The 19,766-nt window shown below is 57.7% G+C and overlaps 1 protein-coding gene across 1 annotated transcript; it reads right to left on the reverse strand.

Moving 5' to 3' along the window:
- Positions 1-2,001: 2,001 nt before the first annotated feature.
- On the reverse strand, positions 2,002-11,688 carry ANGPTL4 (angiopoietin like 4). Its single transcript, XM_026105453.2, has 7 exons — positions 11,115-11,688; positions 10,878-10,988; positions 10,201-10,333; positions 5,124-5,237; positions 4,934-5,029; positions 4,343-4,618; positions 2,002-3,722 (listed from the first exon to the last, which is right to left on the reverse strand). The coding sequence occupies exons 1-7, from the start codon at positions 11,652-11,654 to the stop codon at positions 3,541-3,543; spliced, it is 1,452 nt and encodes a 483-aa protein (XP_025961238.2). The 5' UTR covers positions 11,655-11,688; the 3' UTR covers positions 2,002-3,540.
- Between the last annotated feature and the right edge of the window lie 8,078 nt (positions 11,689-19,766).

Below are 19,766 nucleotides of genomic sequence, written 5' to 3' on the forward strand. Positions count from 1 at the left end.
ACGAAGGCTGCACTGAGCAGCTCTGCTGAGTGCTCTAAGCACATTTTGCTTGGGCCGAACGAGTGATGAAAGCTTTTCTGCGACCGCGGAGGGAACATAATGTTAGGAATCGCTGTGGGGCCACAGGATCGTGTAACGTGTTACGGCCTGTGCATGAGCGATGGCCTATTTGGAGCAGCAGCATTTCGTAACCGCAGGGCTATTTGCATCGGTGTTTTCTGCAGCGTTGGTGCCATTTCTCCTCTCGTCACTGGAGGGAGCTGCCTCATCTTTCATTTCAGCTCCAGGATATGGCGCTAAGCTAGATTTAAAGTATTTGTTAAAAATGAATGAGCTGGAGGATCCAAGGAGTTTTTCAGGTGGGGACAGAGTCCCGGGACTTGCTGCTTCTGCAAATGGACCAGTCGCAGAAGCTGGTGAATCTGCTTGTGCCTTGGAAGGGCTCCAGGACTCAATACACGCCGTTGGGACCTGCGGTCTGGAAGTATGTTGTGGCATCGTCACTTATAGGGCTTGGAGAACCGCATGGCAGAATGGGCTAAGACCAAGACATGGAAAAAAGCAGCAGATCTAGTTCTTGTGCTAGGCAAGAACCTGTGCATTTGGCTCATCTACAACCTTGCCCAAGCTGGTGTTTTGTAACGGGCTCTGCTGCGGCTGGCATTGTCCCCTGGGCCGAGGTTTGCAGGGAGCTGCGTGTTGGGGGGTCTCACAAAGGCTCTTTTTGTAGGTGCTGAAGATCAAATGCACCTCTGGAGAGCAAAGCCACGTTCTGCCAAAAAATGGGGATCTGTCAATGAATAAATGTGGTGTACCTGCTTCACCAGTTTTTATTTTGTGCATAAAATAAATGGCTTTGCCTAATCACATTAGCATATAGACTGAACTATGGCACTCCAGTACTGCTAGACCCAGGGACTAAAGAAGTTCTGAATTAAGCAAATAGAACATCATGAAACTGTATTTCCAAACACAAGTGGGAGTAGGAGGAGCTCAGGGCAGGGTATAATGGGCTGTTTGTGTGGTTGTGCTTCCAGCTAGCATTAATCCCAGGATTTTCCCTAGGGAAGAAGGACACAGGATCTGGGGGGAGCAGGTCCCATCTGAGTATTGGACTAAGTCAGCTGTTTATACTGTTGCTTAGTGGAACTGCAGTATTTACTCTCATCTCCGTTAGTGAATTCAGCCTTTGAAAGCCAGACTTTTCTTCAATTTTTAGTCATCCTAGAAACAAGCCAGGCTTTTCCCCTATCTGAATGAGCATTTTTGCCCATTTTGTGTTTTGTAGTAAAGTAAATGAGTGCTTGCCCTTTTCTACAGCTTCAGTATCAACTTGGGATGTGCCAGAGATCTGGAGTTCTTGCCCATCTAGCTGGAGAGAGATCACATTGCACCTCTGGAGTTTACCTGGTGGACAGACCATCTTCATTAAGGCTCCTGCTAGATCCACAGATCATTTCATTTCTAAATATGTAATCATTTCCCATAAGTTGCAGTAAATACTTCAGGAGAAGATTACTAGTCACATATGGTATAAATAGGCAAAGGCTTTTCCTTTCTGTGGCTTTTCCTGACCAGAACCAAGTTAAATCAGTTTACATAATCCTGAGCTCAGCCTTTGCTCTTGTTCATGAGGTCTGTGGCTACTTCCCTAGCACAGGGTTTTCCAACATGTTATTTTGCATCAGGGAACTATTACTTGAAAAAGGTCTGCAAACTAGGAATAAGAAATGCCAGGTCAGTGTCTTGCTACACCAGAGCCTGAATTTCAGAGGAAAATGTACTAGTCCATACATTTTGGAGAGTGAAAACCACTTCTGGGGGCTGTAGCAGGGACAGCTGTCTCTGAGGTCCATAAGATTACAGCTAAAAAGTCAGGCCAGAAGGAAATACTGTGCTCAGGTCCAACAACCAACAAGCTAAGTTTCTGAATCCAGAGTCCTTGCAGGGCTCCTGTGTGACTTCCACTGCTAAACCATCAGGCAAATAATCCAGCCAGGATATTTACAGGCTTGTTTTTATTAAAAGACATCTTCAGAAAAGATATTTCAGTACAAAAAAAAGTTTAAAATACACAAACTACAGGGTTTTTTCCAGAGCCAACGTTTATAAATTACACCACAGTTAACACTGCATTTAAATATATAGAAACAAATTAAAACAGGAAATTCATCAAAAAGATCCAACGTCCTAGAAATGACTATTTACAATATTTAGCAGCTAGGAGCTCTAGCACAGTAGTCAATATGACTTCAATAGGGCAGGACGCTCGGGAATCCCCAAGATGGAAGCTTGGCCTGTAACAGTTTTCAGTGATATGTTTTGCCCACATCTCCCCAGAGAGCCTCCTCTCACACCCACTCCAAAGCTAAAAGCTATGCTGTATTTCAGGATATGCACTTAAGTTGGCAGTCCTCTTGCAGAGGACACCTTGCTGTACCCTGGCCCTTTAAAGCAAATTAATTTCAGGTCACACTAGAAGGACAGTGCTACCCACTCTGCAAAGGATGGGGAGTCTTTCTGGAGAAGGCGGACCTCGAGGCTTTAAGGGGATATATGGCTGCAGCCAACTCAGGTCAGGCTGAAGAGACAAGGCTGGTCTTGCCCAGGGACAAAACTGCTCCGTACCTGTGCTGTCCTAGAGCTCATCCTAGCCATGCTCAGCAGCAATGATGGGCTCAAGGCAGGGCTCAAGAGTCAGACTGCAACCAGAAAGGCTCTCCAGCATCTCTTCCAGCCCCTGTGTAATCAGCTGTGGGATCTCACCCATCATTTCCTGGAGCAGAAGGAATTTTCCCTGCTCCTGACAAATTCCAGCACAGCCAGAAATACACAGCTTTGAAGCCTTAGAGGGCAGGGAAGCCAAGTGAGCCTCAGGTCCCCAAAGTGTCTTTCTCACTGAAACTCATTCTCACAAGGTTAAATCACTGGAGTGGGGGCTGCGCAGCAAATGCAAAATTGAGATGTCAGATGCTCATTGCCTCCACAGTGGTGGCAGGAGGAAGGAGGGCCTGGGGACATTATTCAGAGGAGAGTGCATACAACCTCATTTGGGAGCAACGGTGAGAGATAGGACACCAAAGCCCAGTACCCAACTGTTCTGTCCAGGGCAGCAACACACTTCCACATGCCTCCCTCTCCCCTGGCCTCAGCACTCGGCTGAGCTGATCGAAACCAGCACGGAAGTGTTCAGACAGGACAGAAAGCACCAGATGCCTTTACCTCACTGCAGCAGCACGAGGCAGGTTTGAAGAGTCCTGCTGCAGGCTCTAGAGATGGTTCTCCCTGCCAGCAGTTCCTCTTCTGGTTTGGGAGCTCTCATCCATGAGTTTCAGCAACATAAAGCTGTTTTACCTGCAGTGAGAAGCTGATCACTGCATTGTGCCATGCCACAGTCACTGCCCACTAAAGGGCCACTAGCAAGAGAAATGGTCCTCTGTGGACCTCCCGGGGAGGGTAGGTTTATTTTCTGTAAACACCAAGTGATGGAGCTCATATCTGTGCTCCGCAGAGAAGAAGGTCAAGTCTGAAATGGCAGCTTTAGGGTTCTGCTTCCAGTTCTGTGGGTTGGATTTTCATAGTGGTCGACTTCAGAGGGTAGTACCTCCCTTTCCATGTCTTCCAGAAGATGCCCTGTTTGCGCTCATGCCTCTGGCGGGGAATGGAGCGGAAGTACTTCCCGTTGAGGTTGGCATGGCCACAGGTGCTGAACCACCAGCCACCTACCAAGGCAATGCAGAGGCAGGTTTAATCCACAGCACTTCCAGACAGAAGAGCAAGCCAGGTTTAAGGTAGCTGCTGCCCACATCTTCCCCACACTCCAGTGCTTTGGGAAGTTAAAGGATGACCTTGTGCACATTTGGAAATTCCCATGCACTGGAAACCTTTACACAGACTTTGTACAAGTTCAGGCCTAGACTGAGCCCTGTCTGCACATCCCTGCTGCTCTTTTGCTTGCATGCAAGAACTAACCAATCCTTTCGGCAGCCCCATCTCAGGCCTTTGGGGATTTCCAAAGCAAGGTGGCAGCTAGCAAAGCTGTTATGAAGACAGATGCTTGAGCCAAGACCTGAACCACAAACTTCCCTTGGTTCCAGCTTCTTTCTAGTTCCCTGCACAGCTCCTCCCAAGGATTCTTCCCATAGGTTTTCCAGGGAAGCAGGAAACAAGCTAGACCCTTTGGAGTTGAGCCCAGTGTAGCAGTGTCCCTGTCCCAGCCCACTCAGAGCCCCAGTCCTTTTGCCTGCAGGCTCTGCCCCTGTGCTCACAAGCAGCACCAAGCAGTGGAGGGCAGAAGGGGAAGAACATGTCCCCTGCTCAGGAAGGAAGGGTTTTTACTGACCTGACAGGTGTTTGGCACAGTTTGTGTCAGCTTTGAGATCATGGTCACGATCTCGAGTGGAGAAGGGCAGCTGCCTGAAGTCCCCAATGGCATTTTCCAGTTCTCCAGACAGAGGTCCCAGCAGGTTGAGTGTGTAGGCTGTGCTCTCTCCACCAAGGCTGAAAACAAACTGAACCACCTGGGAATTTCCCTCCCAGTCTTCCAGCTCAATCAAGAGATTGTATCTTTCCTCTTGGACAAGGTGATGTATTTTCTCCAGGCCCAGCCAGAAGTCACCTGAAACACAAGACAGTTTGCACTGGGTGTAGGTACAGACATACTGTGCAAAGCAGACAGGAGCAGGCTGCTCCAGAGATAGGCAGGACCCTAAACAGGACAATCCAGGACACTCCAACATTAGGACTTTGTCTGACTCTTGCAGCAAAGTCAGAAAGAGCAAGGACACTTGGTCTGTGAGAAGTGTCCTCCTCCTCATCCCAACACTGCACTGTGATGAGTGGAGAGCTCCAGGGGCCAGCAAGGGAGAACATCTTGTGCTGCATTAAGATACCACTTATCCCATGATAAGAAGAGACGCCATCATCCACCTACCATGAAGGTCTCCAAAGCCATTCTTATAGGCATCCCAAAGTTGGTCAAAGTCCACAGAGCCGTCTCTACGCCTCTGAATCACTGTCCAGCCACCTTCTGTGGGAGGAGAGAATTTGGTCATTTCAGGGCTACAATTTGCAAGATCACTGTGCAAAATCCGGAGGGGCACCCAGCCTCTCCACCACTTCACCTGCTGTCATGTCGCAGTAGACTTTGAAGGGCTGAGACCCAGAGGGCTGGACCTGGAAAACGCCGCTGCTTTGCTGCCCTTCCAGGAAGAGCTGCTGACAATTCTCCGGAAGTTCTGTGGAAAGAAGGAGAAAGTAGTTAAAACAACTGCCCCGAGGCTCCCTTCCTCGACAGGTCACTCCCATCACAATCCCAGCACTTCTACCCCGGGCACAAGCCCAGCCAGGCGTGCGCATCGGTCACTGCGGATCTGAAGATCGGGAGACAGACCCGGACACCAGGGCAGTTAAAATGCGAGTGCCCCAGCGTCTTCCAGTTCACCCAGATCTAGCTCCTTGGGCTCCTCTCCAAGGCAGAAGCTGGGCGTTAGGCCAGGATCTGGTGACCTGGGATTGGAGAGCACAGAGAAACCCCGGGAGCTTTCCAGCTCCCCGCAGGCAGCAGCCCGCTTAGCGGAGAGCGACGTAGCTGCAGCGACGAAGGCAGACGCGCAAGGGGAAGCCTTCCCCGTCTCACCCCCAGCGTCGGAGCGGTCTCCAAGGGCGGAAAAACTGCAAAAAGTCCTGAAGTCAGGAACGCCAGCCAGTTGCTCAGCACGTGATCCCCCGCTCCCAGCCCGAGCCAGACATCCCTGGAGCCCTCCAGGCAACCTGCCGGCCTGCTCGCCAGCTGACGGCAGGGAGCCAAGCGGCGCCGCGCTGACCCTTCTGCCCCGAGACACGCTGACCGGGGAGGGAGCGGGCAGATCCCTAAGGATTCGCAGCTCATGGCAGGAATGAGCCGTGCGGGGTCAAACCACCGCCGGCTCAGCTCCCCCGATCCCCGAGGGGCTGCTGCTGTCCCAAGGCCGGGGCTCCCACCTCTTCTTCCTCCCCGCCGGGACTTTGCCCCGCGTCGCCAGCAAAGCGCCGTTCCAGCAGCGCCGTTAAAAGTCCACCCAGGAGCTCGCTCGGAGAAACCCGCTGCCAAACCCACGGCAAGAGGCCAGGGAGGACGCGCGGGGACCTCGGCCTCAAGCGGCTCTTTGTGTGCGGGGGACAGGTGCCCCGGCCCAGACAAAGGCGGCCTGTCCTGGCAGGGCCGAGCCCGGCGCGGAGCCGCTCCCCGCGCGAGGGTGGGGAGGATTTCGGCGGCTCACAGCTGCCGAAATGGAAACCTCCACCCTCCCCCGGGGCCTGGCCTGCCTCGCAGCCTCGCCGCACGCCCCAGCGCCCTCGGCCAGGTCACCGTGCCCCGGCCGCGCTCGGGGTCCCCCCTCGGGGCACCAGCCACCGCCCTGGTCACTGCTCGCCACGACATGGGGCTGCGGCAGGGAAAGGCGAAGGGGGGGGGCATCATTTGGGGCCAAGGTGGGGGAAAGCTCCCAGGCTGCTGGGGTGTGAGGTGGGGGGACAGGCGGTGTCCCCCCCAGCCCGTCTCCTCCATGGGGCCTTGTCCCTTCCAGGCTGCCGGGGTGCCCGACAGGGCCGGGCCAGGCCGGGCCCAGCCGCCACTGGGGGAAAGGTCGGCCGGGGGGAGGAGAAGGGGGGGGAAAATGGATGCCATCACCTTTCACCCACTTCCCTCTTGGCCCCCCCGGCGCCGTGGGTCAGGGCCCGGCACCACCGGCCCCACCATGATGAACCTTCCCCTACTTGGCCGCAGCCGGCCCTGCTGGCGCCCACCAGCCCGAGTCACGGGGTCCGGGATGGTGCAGCCAGCTCGCGGCCACGGCAAGCCTGGCCCGGCAGCAGCACGCGTTGACACGCTTTCAGCCTACCTCCGTGGCACCGTCCCACCTGTGTGGACTCGCTCCCAGCCATCACACCCACCGGGCCGGTGCAAGCGCAGGACTAGGTGCCACCGAGGCCACCGGCTGCAGCGCCTGCAAGCCAGGCAGCCGCGCGACTCCAAGCTGGCTCCAAGCCAGCCCATACGTGGACCCGGGGCGGGCATTTTGCATGAAATAATGAGGTGCACAAAGCCACCAAGACAACCAAGCACATCACCAATATCCCTACCTTCTATGCAAGCACAGTTGGGCAAGCCGAACGGGGCCTGGAGGAAGCAAAAACGCCTTGGTGAGAGCTGCCAGCGAGACCTGACTCCACGGCTGGAGAAACCCCAGCTCCCAGAGCAAGGCGGCACAGACGTCCAGGAGGGTCCCGGTACCAGGGAGCCCAGCAGTGCTGCCCATCTCGACCTCCCTTCTCAGAGCGCTTCCCCTCTGCTTCCACCTTCTCTCAGCAGCTGCTGGGACGGTGCCCGGGCACCCTTGATGTGCAGGATGCCACGTGGCCCCAGCTTGCAGGAGCCAGCCCCACTCCTCGGGTTTGTTTTATTTTTTTTTCCCTGGGCTCTGGCCAAGCTCACTGCTCTCTTATCTCTTGTGTTTTCCTGGCATAGCAGGGACTTTCAAGCAGCTGAATGAGATGCAGCTGCTTGAACAACCTCCACTCAATCTTTTTGTTTGAGGAACACACTCATTAGTTCCAGTTCATGTTGCACATCCGTATGGCACCAGCAGAACAACAAGAGCTCACGGCTGCCCGCGATGTTTTCCTTCCCCTCCCCCTTTATTTAGGCAAACAAGAGTGCAAATCCAGCAGGCCCGCTGGAGCTGCCCCAGGCATGCCACCGTATTTACCCAACAGGATCTCCAGGCATGACGCAAAGGTCACCAGCCCGGGATAAACACCGTTCCTTGAAGATGGCAGGGTGTTCCTGGCGGCGCCTTGCTTCCTCCCCCCAGGAACTGCCGGCATCGCCTCCTCCTCACCCTCCCCAACCCAATTATTTTGGAGAGTCCCAGCGCCATGGGGAGAGCAGGGCTTCACCTTTCCCCTACTCGGCCGGCTGCCAGACAGCCCAGCTCTGCCTAAAGACGTGATCCTCTTTCTGCAAGTGATTAAGCCTTTCACTCTCCAGGCTGCTTCAAGCCTTCAACTTTCACATGCTTGGCCCCGTGCCATCTCTGGCCTGAAAACTTGTGTTCGCTGGATGCAAATAAAAGGGTCTTTCTGCAAAGGCTGCTGGCGGAGCTCGCTGCTGCTCCCGGGGCCCTGCCCCACAACAGGCGGGGAGCAGCCTCGGGCACAAGCCCTCCCCGCTCCCGCCGGCTGCCAACGCGGCCAGCGAGCCTCCCAGGCAGAGGGCACGGGGCTGCCCCGACCGATGTTTTGTGCTTTAAGACCTGCCAGAAAACTCACTGGACTTGGTAACGAGAGGAAGCCGATTTGTTTTCTTTCGGTGATATCAACACCGGGGATTAGGCAAGAGGGGGGAGCTCACGGCTTGGCCTGGCAGGGCGGAAGCGCTGATCCCGCGGAGCCGGGATGGCCCGGCTCGCTGCGGAAGCGCAGGGCTGCCCATTAGACAGGTCCACATGGGACAGGGACCACACGGCACAAGAAGGTGCTGAGAACTTGCACCCTCCCTCTGCAGCCGCTCGCTGCATCCAACTGCGCTGAGCAGTGTCCACCACCCGGCACGGAGCCACCAGCACAGCTTGGGTTCGACAGCAGTCACACTAAATAGCAGTAGACCTAGCCCATACCCACGTACCCAGCTTTCCGCTTAGACCTAGCCCATACCCACGTACCCAGCTTTCCGCTTAGACCTAGCCCATACCCACGTACCCAGCTTTCCGCTTAGACCTAGCCCATACCCACGTACCCAGCTTTCTGCATAGACCTAGCCCATACCCACGTACCCAGCTTTCCGCATAGACCTAGCCCATACCCACGTACCCAGCTCTCCGCATAGACCTAGCCCATACCCACGTACCCAGCTCTCCGCATAAGCCAGATCTGCGTGTAAAGCAGCAGACACGCTGCTGAGGGCAAGTCACAAGGGAAACAGCTGGGAGAAACTTGGGAGAAATGGTTTTGATACAGTCCTCCAGCTTGCTGGACACTGCTCTGGCCTACAGAAACCTCACCGCAGCCCCGCTGAGGGCTGCCAGCCCCACCGAGCTGAGCGCCAGGAGGGTTTTGGAGCACTATGTTCCACCTCTCCCCTTATCTGCATCGACTCTTTGGCTCTTTGTCCTGCCAACCCAGCTTGCTCGTGACAGCTCTGGGCAGCACATACAAGTGGCCATGTGTTTCCCTGTAGCTATCCCCGAGTTAAGCCCTGCGCAGGATTTCCCCACACATCCTCACCCTCCTCTGTTTGGCTCAGACTGGACATCCCCAGACAGCTGCACAGACGCTTCCCTGGCCACCGGAGCCAGCGCTGCGGTTTAGCTGACATAACATGACAGCAGCTGCTCCCGGCCAGTGAACCCTGCGGGAATGCAGGTCCCTGTCTGGGAGAGGCTGCAGGGTGTAGCACGGCTGGGGACAGCCACCAAGCCGCTCGCTCTGGGCTGCTTTGCTCCCCCTTCGCTCTACGGGAGCTTCTCCATCCCACTTGCCAAAGAGGATGCTCCAGGCAGAGCCAGGGGCTCCAGACACAGATACCCACTCTCCTGTTCTGGCACAGGTTTCCCAGGACTGCAAGTCTCCATGCCTTCCCTCTCCAGCTGTTTGCTGGAGCTAAGCATCCTTCTCCGAGGACAGCGAGAGCTGGGATACTTGCCTCCCCAGGTAGAGGACCCAAACACGCATCAGAGATGGATGCACTTGGATCTAGCTACCTGCTCACGGGCCAGCACACCCTCCCCCTCCTCCAGAAGGGCACAGATTGAGAAGCAGTTTGTATCTGGCAAAAGCGAGAGCAGTGAACAAGACCCATCTCCGGAGAGCAGAGATTCTCCTCTCCTTCCACCATTCAACCCCCGCACACCTGCCAGTCCCAGGTCCTCTTTGACAAATACCCTCTAGCAGTATTTCTTTGTTTTCGACTGCATTCTTAGTGTCAGGCAGAAAAATCGCTCTTAAATCCTTAAATTCCCACTGGGCTAATACTGATCCAGAAGGCTTGATCCTGCCCATGCTCCAGCTCTCCCCATTTCTGGCCAAGCTCCCAAGCCCTGGTCTTGCAAGGGAATCTCACATCCTGAATCAGGACAACTGAACCTTTTGTTTCTGAACTGCTGAAAGCGCTGCTGGTTTGATCCAGCAGGGAGAAGCAGGGTGGCACGTGCAGATACTCACTGTGGGGCAGCACGGACTCCGCACTAGCGTTCTGGCTTTGGTTGGTGTGGCTGAGGCTTTTCTTCAAGTTTATCTTCCACTTTGGAGACTGAGTTTTGTTGTCCTTCAGATGTAAAGGGATCAGTAGATTCACCTGAGGTAGAAACAAGGCAAGTCAGAACAGCTTTAGCTCAGCTAATTTTCAACTCAGGGGAGCTGACGGGCAAAGCTTCACCTGCTCCCCCACGACCAAGGTGACACTACAGGGGTCAGAAATTGCCCAGAAAGCTCATGAAATAGGTGGCACCTAAGGCTGGCAAAACCAGGAACAGCTGCGTTTTTTCACATCCACCCTAATGAGTTTATTCTGCAGATAAACCAAAAGGCAACAGCCCAGAGAGGCTCAGTTTCCACACACTGATTCCTCACGTTTCACTGCCCATAACCTCAAGAAGGTCCCAGTTTTGGCCCTTTGCTACTCTTGCATCAACACCGCAGCACAGGGACTGCACGAGACACTAAGGCCGTGCCTTTTGCAGAGCCCTTGAGGCCAGGCAACAGCAGCACTGTGGCCAGAGCCCGAGTGTCAGCTGGGCTGTGAGAAACTGGACTGGGGTCCCGAAGCCCCCAGCGTGCAGGACAGGGCTGCTGCCCCCAACCCCAGGGCCCCCACGCTGCGGAGCCAGGCTGCAGCTCACCTTGCTCTGCAAGCTTTTGATCTGCAGGTTCTGCTTGTCCAGCTTGTACTGCTGCTGCTTGATCTTCTGCAAGAGCTCCTCGATGCGCGAGTTCTGCGCGTCCATCAGGGACTGCGGGAGGGGAAGAGCGCTGAGCCCCGGGCGCAGTGCCGCGCGCCGGCTCCCCGGCCGGTCCCCACGGAGGCTGCCGCTCGCTGCGGGGCCGGGCCCCCCCGCTGCCCCCGAGCCGACGCTCACCTGCAGCGCGCCCAGGTCCTTGGCGCTCTGGTTCTCGGCGGGCCGCGCCTGCAGCGCCTGCCGCACGCGGCCCTCCAGCTGCTCCAGGCGGCCCTGGATGGCGGCTTTGTCGGCCGCCACCTCCTCCAGGCGCTGCCGCAGCGCCTCGGAGAGGCCGAAGAGCTGCCGGCCGCGGCCCTCCAGCTCCCGCACGCTGGCGCGCAGCAGCTCGCCCTGCTCCTGCGTCTCGCGGGCCTGGCGCAGCAGCCGCCCCAGGGAGCTGTTGTGGGCGCTCAGGCGGCTGCCCAGCTCCCGCATCTGCCCCTTCGTCTTGTCCACGTGCTCCTTGAGGCCGTGGCCCAGCTGCAGCAGCCCGTGCGCGATCACGTTCACCTCGTCCCAGGAGGCGAACTGCGCCCGCCGCTCCTTGCTGCCCGCCGCCGCCGCCCGCCGCTCGCCGCCGCCGGGCCGAGCCGCTGCCGCTCCCGCTGCCGCTCCCGGTGCTCCGGCCATGCCCGCCGCGGCGGCGCACAGCACCAGCGCTGCCCCGGCGAGCTGCATGGCGAGCCGGCCCCGAGTGCGCGCCCCGCCGCCGCGCCGCCCCTTTTATAGCCGCCCGCGGCCCCCGCTTTGCATCACGGCGGGGAGTGCCCGCGGCCGGCCCGCCCCCGCCGCCCGTTCCCCCCCCCCGCCGCCCCGCGCCGCCCGGCCCCGCCGCTTTGTTCGCCCCGCGCCCGCCCCCGGCCCGGGGCGGCCCCGGCTCCGGCCCCGCAAAGGATGACAAACCCCCCCCTCGCAGGGTTAAGCCGTCATCCCTGTGCAGAAACGTGCACCTTATTCCATGTCTGAATGTCTGACTTCAGATAGCAGCTCTCCCCTCTTGTCTCGCCTTTTTCCGCGGGCTTAAAGAGATTTTCAGTCCCTGTTTTTGCTCCCCATGAAGGAATTCGCACGCTGCGACGAAGCCCCTCGCGGCTCTGCTCGGATGAGAGCAGATGGAGCCCTTCTGCTCCTTCCCTGCCGGGCGCCTCCTCCCGCCCTGGCTGCTTTCGCGGCTCTTTTCAGGACCTGCTGCACAAAGCTGCTCTCTCCTCGGCACCGTCCTCGGGGGCTAAGTCCCGCTTTCCGCCGCTCGCTGTGCCCTGCCCGCACGCTGCCTCCCACCGAGCCCGCTCAGCCCCGTGCGCTCGCGTGGGACCGCGGCGGCCGTGCCTCCACGCCGGCCACGCCGTTCCCAGCCCTACGGCTCGGGCTACGGCCCGTCCGCCCTGCTCTCGGGGCCGGGCCTTTCCTTCTTGTCCGAGTGCACCCAGTGTGATTTGCCCTTCCAGCAGTCCCTTGCCGGTGCAGCCAGCAACAGGATGACGTTCAGAAACCGCTCTGCTTGCCCAGCCCCGGAGAGCTCGCAGCCGAGTTTTGCCGAGGCTGTTTTTGCGATGCACCACTTAATTGTGGCTTTGCATAGCCAATTTTTAAGCTCAGCCGCTCCCGTGACACCCGGCCTTGCACAAGTGTATGTGCAAACACAACGCTTCCATCAGCCAGACTGGTTTTCCTCTGCCTGAGCAGGTAGCTGATACTCCGGGTTTCCCATGTTTTTCCATGGGGGGGTGAAAACCCTGCCGGGGTGAGCGAAGCATCTCTTTGCTGCGGTTGTGTTTGCGCACGAAGGGAGACGAGGGTCCTGGAGGGACAAATGCCAGCAGTGTCCTGCTCTGCTGGCCCCGGGCCCGGCCCGGCCGCGCTCGCAAGCTGCTTCTCGCGGAAGGGATGAGCAAGTGGCCAAGGCTCAGCGGGAGGAGCTGCAGGGGTAGGAGGAATTTGGGAAAAACCCTGCCCTTCGGACCAGCACTGAGTCCCCAGAGCCCCCTTTCCCCCCCGTCCCCTGCTCTGGCATTGGTTTCTCATTTATTCCACGGTTAAAGCTATTTTCCAAGTGAGGAAAAAAGAAAAGAATGGGAAAAAAACCATCCCGGATGGGAAATAGTGCTGGCGGCAGCACTTGGGTCCGGCCGGCTTTCCGGGTGTCACCCCCCAGCAGCATCTCTGGGCCGCTCCCTGCTGCAAATTCCCACAGCGGGTTTTTTCCCCCCACAGAAAATGTGAAAATTCTTTTATCTTTTTGCCTCGTTGCCGCAATTTTTCAGCATCCCAGAAAAAATGACAGCTGGTAGGAGCCGTGCCAGGAGAGCGAGAGGCTGGAGTGCCCCCGCGCCGCGTTCTCAGCAGCGTCTCAAGAGCCCTCCAGATCGGGAAACACAAAACACTCGAGTCGCTGGGACAAACAGGGAAACACAATTTCAAGTGTCGACTATTATTCCGGGTTAACATCATCAGGCTAAATGAATCCTGCGTGTAACGCAGCTGCCTGCCCCGGAGTTACCCAGCCTCGGTCTGCCCCGCGTAGCGGCCTGGGAATCGGCGGGGTTATGCAGGGTACCGAGGTGAACGTGTTCCCACTAGTTATTTTCTGCGTTGGTGCTGCCTGTGCTGAGGCAGGAGAGAGCTCATGTAAGATGCAGAGATGCTCAGAAGGCACATGATTTATGCATTTTACTTTGGATGTATTTTTCCTATTGAGACATGTCCAATTTGCCCTGAGAAATATGAATTTTTAACGTACGAAAATGAAAACTTCCCCAAGGCACTGAGCTACCCAGAGCTGCGGATGACCACGGATTAATGGAAAGGTGTTGTCTGTAGTCGGATGCACTCAGGTTTAAATAGAGCTTAAAATGGACTGTCCAAAGCGGTTTTATCTCGCGGTGCATCTCTCCATGCTGACGGCAGCCCGGGTCCGTCCTGCGCGGGCTGAGAGCCGGTCTGGGAGACGGGCAAGGCGAGACCTGCTCCTCGCCCCTCTCTGCGGGCGTCTGGGAAGGCAGAGCCCGTGCACAGCCCGGCAGCCGGCACCGCGGAGGAGCCACGGCATGGCCCAGCGAGGGAGCGAGACGGCGGGAAGGCGCCCGGCTGCGGCCAAGGCGCAGCCCCGGCTGCTGCACCCCGTGCGGGCCGTGGGGCAGGACCCCGGGTGGGCGCCTGCGCCCGGGGACGGGGCTGGCAGAACGGGGGCTGTCCCCTTCCCACGGCCACGGGGGATGCAAAGGACCCTCCCCGCTGTGCAGCTGGTCCGGCTCCAGAGGGGTTCCCACAAGGACCCTGTCCCCAGAGGGGTCCCCACAAGGATGCCGACCCCAGAAGGGACCCTGCAAGGACCCGGACTCCAAAAGGGACCCCACAAGGACGCTGTCCTCAGAAGGGACCCCACAAGGACGCTGACCCCAGAAGGGTCCCCACAAAGATGCTGTCCCCAGAAGGGACCCCACAAGGACGCTGTCCTCAGAAGGGACCCCACAAGGACGCTGACCCTGAAAGGGTCCCCACAAGGACGCTGACCCCAGAAGAGACCCCACAAGGACCCTGCCCCCATAACGGTCCCCACAAGGACGCTGTCCTCAGAAGGGACCCCACAAGGATGCTGACCCCAAAAGGGTCCCCACAAAGACACTGTCCCCAGAAGGGTCCCCACAAGGACCCTGACCCCAGAAGGGACCCCACAAGGATGCTGACCCTGAAAGGGTCCCCACAAAGACGCTGTCCCCAGAAGGGTCCCCACAAGGACCCTGACCCCAGAGGGGTCCCCACAAGGATGCTGACCCCAAAACAGTCCCCACAAAGACGCTGTCCCCAGAAGGGTCCCCACAAGGACCCTGACCCCAGAGGGGTCCCCACAAGGATGCTGACCCCAAAACAGTCCCCACAAAGACGCTGTCCCCAGAAGGGTCCCCCCAAGGACCCTGTCCCAGCCCCCCAGACCTGGAAACCTTTGGGACACCCGAGCACCCCAGGGAGCAGCACGGCGTCCCAGCCTGTGGAACGACCCTGGCCAGGTCTCTGCATGCTCCAGCGGGGTTTGCCCAGCTGGGATCAACCCTGTGGCCCCAGCAGGATCTTGGTGAGAGCAGAGCAGACTGCAGAGCGAGTTATTTTTTTGGGGGGGTCCCTCTGCAGTCACAGGATCCCCTCATCCCCCATAGCCACCCCCTGCACGGGATCTGAGGCAGAGCAGGGCACGGAGAGGAGTTTACTTTGCTATGACGTCTTTTATCCCCTGTATTTCTTCTGCTGAAGCAACTTTGGCTGAGTGATTTGCATTTGATTTCTGACACCTCCTCTCCCATGCGATCCCTCCCGGCGCAGGCTGCCTCCGCCGCTGGGAAAGGCTTTGCCCCCGCGCGAGCGCGGCTCTCCTGCGCACCGCAGCCCCAAACAGCCCTCGCCCGTCTCGTGGCACAGAAGCATTTTGCAAGGCGAGCGTGTCGTCCCGCGAGCAGCGGGTGCTCGGGATGCGCGCTGCTGCCGGCGGGCGGGCGGGCGGTGATGGGCGTCTTTGTTCTCTGCCTTTCTCCATCCCGCTCCTTCCCACGCTGACCCAGCAGGTCACTGGGCGAAAGTTCAGCACGGTCTGAACTCGGAGAAATTCCTGCAGCTGCTCAGCCTCGGGCTCACGTCACCCGGAGGCCCGGGAGCGATGCTGGTTTACAGGAAGGTTGAGCACAGCGTCGCTTTATTGTTAGCAACAGCAAACCTAAGGGTGCCTCCAAGAAAAGGGAAGAGGGCACGAGTGAATTAGTCCATCGCTGTTTCACGGATAGATTTAGGTCTCACAGAAACAATTATTCCTGATGCAGTGGAGGTTGGGGCACATCCAGCGGGAATTTCCTACTCCCTCCCGGTCTGAGCGCAGCAGGCACGTCTCACCCGGACGGGCCCTGGCAGCAGTCCCGGCCGGAGCCGGGCACCCGTCTGGGCTTGGTCTCGAGTCAAACCCAGCTGTGGGAGTGATTTATCTATCACACATCTGTGGGGCACAGCCCTGCTGCCTACGTGGGTCTGGCAGGTGGAAGAGCCATATGCTGGGGTCACTCACTCCTGCTCCTCCCAAACGTGAGCTTCATCCAAACAAAACTCCGAGGCGGTGCGGCTGCCCTGCTCCGGGGAGCGGCTGTGCGGCTCCTGGCCCCGGTGCAACGCCGCGAGGGACCAGCCCGGGTCCTGCAGTCTGGACGGACCTGTGGCACGTGCGGCTGAACTGGGTTTAACCCAGTGACACTTGGAAGTCTGCTGAGCTCTTGGGCCAGAAACCCCCTCTCCAAGCTCATAGCAGAGTCCTTCCCATGGCTCCGGGGACAGGGTAGGACCATGCTGTCACCCAGCAAGTGACGCTTTCCTGAGGGACCCCATAATGTTGGAGTCAGCTCCCCTTTGGAGCGTGCAGGGAGGCCGTAGCAGAGCGGGGAGCTGCACAGGGCTGGCTGAGCACCCCGGCTTGTCCTTCCCCGGGGCCAGGGACCCCTCCGTTCACCTTGGCTGGTTCAGAAGGGCTTCTTCTTTCGATGGTGTTTCCTCTTGAGTGGAGATTAACTTCCAAGCAGGGTGAGTCAGGAATGACCCATGGAAAATTCCTTGCAGCTTCCGTCTCCAGCAAGGCCCAGATGCATCGTGAGTGCAGTGATGTCCCACGGGCTCCGTTTCCACCTTCACTCTTCCAGTCTTCCCTGCCAGCAGCCCCGCTGAGCGCAGCAAAGCAGCCCTGGGTAGATCGCTGGCAGCCCAAGTGAGGCCCATGTCCGCTCGGTGACAACTGCCAGAAGTCAGTGCCCCAGTCTGCACCGTCACCCCCAGGCTCCAGGGGACAGGGAGGAGGCTGCAGCCTTGGCTGCATTCACCCGCTGCAGACCTGGGGTTCTCCTAACTGCGGGAGGTTCTCATGGACCGTTAGTCAGGAGCAAGGAAGGCAGTTTCACGGTCACATAAAGAGCCAACACAAAAGGCCACTGACACTCTCATTCCAGCCAGCCCCCTTATTTTCCTGGCGGGGCTGAATGGAAGTTATGCAAGTCTTTGCTACCCTTTATTCTTCCTGCCATCTCCGGGGCTCCTCAGGGAGCTCTAAGGTTACTGTGGAGAAGGTCACATTCACCAGAAGACAGGAAATCAGAGGCCTTTGGTTAACGTGGGAGGCTTGGCAGCCTGAGAAATCAGACCCTTATTTTTACAGTCATCTTTCAATTTAAATAACATGCGTTTTGAATTAGTGGCTCTTGCTGGCTGCGCTCGCAGCTCGCTCATGCAGGGAGCTCCAGGTCTCCCGAGGGGGATGTTCCACATCGGAGCGCCTTGCCCTTGGTTCACCCAGGCCGCACATGAAGGGCTGGACTACATGCTGCGCAAGACCGTATTTTTGCTGGCCTTTGGAAGGAAATAGTTGTACCCAGCAGGCAGTAAGCCTGGCCCAGGTGAACCTGTTCAGCCTGTCCACGATCTTGATGTCTTTTCCACCAGATCATCTGATGACATGAAGGACTCCACATTAATCAGGATAATTGGGAAGGGAGAAAACCCTTTTTTGGAGGGTCTACCTGCTTCCAGGAAGTTGGTCTGCTCTGCGCAAACCTATTTTTGGGAAGTGCCGTGTTCCCTGACGAGGGGTGTGGGTTCAGCCTGACTGCGGCATGCTGCGGTGCCCTGGCCCTGGCCGCACGGCCCGTGCAGACCGCTGCTAGCCGCAGGCTGCGTGTCCTCCGCTTGGCCCGGGTGGAAAAGAGGGCTGGGAGAAGCACAGTGAAGGCATCATTTCCACAGGCCTCTTCAGGAAAAGAGCTTTTCTACCAAAGGAAAACATATCTGGGCTCTTGTTTCTCAAAGAGACTACGGTAGCTTCCCTTCCGTTAGCAACCTTTGCCCGGCAATGGGTACAGGGGCTTTGGAAGAGCCTTTAGTGGGCTCCATGGTGCATTAGTGACAGGAGGTTTCCCTAGATGTTTTCTGGAAGCCCTTTCGTTTCCTCTGCCTTTTCTGGAAGGAGTTGCCCAGAACTGCTGGAAGGAGAGACCTGCAGCCGTGAGCGTGAGCGAACGAGTCCGTGATGCTGACAGGTCCCTCCCTAGTCCCTCAAACCATCCTCTGGGATGGAGGACCGAGGCGGTTCTGGCTCCACTTGCCAATTATCAATGGGCGTCTGCCCGTGTCCGTGACCCCTTCGTCCTGCTGGCAGGAGCCCTCAGGAGCTGGTTCCGCTGACACGGCACTAAAGTCTTTTTGGCTGCGCTGCGTTATAAACCTCGCGGTCACTTCTGCTGCCCGGAAAGGTTTCTGGCCACCCCAGGACATTCGGGACAGGTGGGCACACCGGCACCCGGGCACTCGCCACCGCGCAGGGTAATTGATGAGTACGTGCCCGTAGGCCTGCGGATCTCTTCCACGTGCCACGCTCATCACTCATTTCGCTCGTGAGGTTGTCTGCAGCCTTCGATGGTGCTGCTAGGCAGGTCCCCACCTCTTCAGGACACCATCAGTACCCGGACACAGCGAGGGATGGCCTGAGCTGGTCAGAGCTCGTCTTGGCAACACGGAGCTGACGCCAGGGCCGGGGTGATGCTGGCGCTGGATCCAGTGTTGCACCCACCGGTCTCAGCAGTGACGTGCTGAGGGACCTGCTGGTCCCTGGGTTCCTGCATCCCCACACAGCCACTTCCAGGTTTCCCACATCCAGCAGAGGAGCTGCTGTCTCAGGACACCTTCCGGAGAGGGCTGTGGGGCCTCGGCTGGAGGAAGGCAAGGCAAGCTCTGCACGTAGCGGGATATTCCTTATCAGAGCAGCCAACGCACTGGAAAAAACCAACAGGCATTTCAGCACAGTCCTCCCAGGTCCAGGTCAGCATCGAACCTCTCCCCAGCGGCTTCCTGTTTGGTTTATGACTAATGTGGCCCAAGTCTGGCTCCTCGGCCTGCTCCCGTGGCCAAACCGCAGGGAGATTCACGGCTCTGCCTTGAAGGACCAGGCGAGGTCACCGTGCCGTTTCTCAGCGCCAGCTCCCCGAGGCCGGACCTAACCCATGTACCGAGATGCCCCAAACGGTGCCTGGGTGTCTCACGATGCGTCTCAGAGGTGGGAACGTTTCTGGCCGCCCTTGGCTGCAGAAGGTCGGAGCTCACATGGGCTCCGGGAAGGGAAGAGACGGCAAAGGCTCTGCTGGAGCAAAGAACCAAAGCGACCGAGAACAGACTTTCTCTTTCCTGTGAACGATTTCCAAGTGGGTATATAAGTGTGTTTTAATCCTTATCTAAATTTTTTCTGCGTTTTCATACTTAGACCTCACCCCACAGGACGTGTGGGTGTTAGGCGATGAAAAAATAACTTTCTTCTTTTTTCAGTGAAAACTTAAAAAAAAAAGCATGAAAATGCCCCAAAGCAGAAAATTTTTCAGCAAATAGTTTCCCAGCAGCCTTGCTGGTGCAATGGCATTGAAGTCTGAGCGCCCAGTGGGCTACGGGAGGGCTATGGATCCGTGGTGACAGGGAGACAGGAGGTGGGGATTGGCCCCATTTACAGCCCTGGGCTCTTTTCCCTGCCTTGACAGTGAGCTCAGCTGTTTCTCAGTTTCCTTAGTTGCAAAATGAGCATTTTCCTGCCTGCCGGGAGGATCTGAACTCTGCCCAGCTGGCAGGAGCCCTCGTCTCTGGTGTGAGGCTTGGCTTCACAAGCGGGAGGCACCGGACCTGGGGATACCTGCAGATAGAGGCCTGGGGACATCCCGGACCCCGGGACCCACCACCCAACGTGCCTGGAGGAGCTGTGGGCGCTCGGCACATCCAGGTGCCAGCATCCCC

The sequence above is a fragment of the Dromaius novaehollandiae genome, chromosome 25 (assembly GCF_036370855.1).
Source record: "Dromaius novaehollandiae isolate bDroNov1 chromosome 25, bDroNov1.hap1, whole genome shotgun sequence".
Lineage (NCBI taxonomy): Eukaryota > Metazoa > Chordata > Aves > Casuariiformes > Dromaiidae > Dromaius > Dromaius novaehollandiae.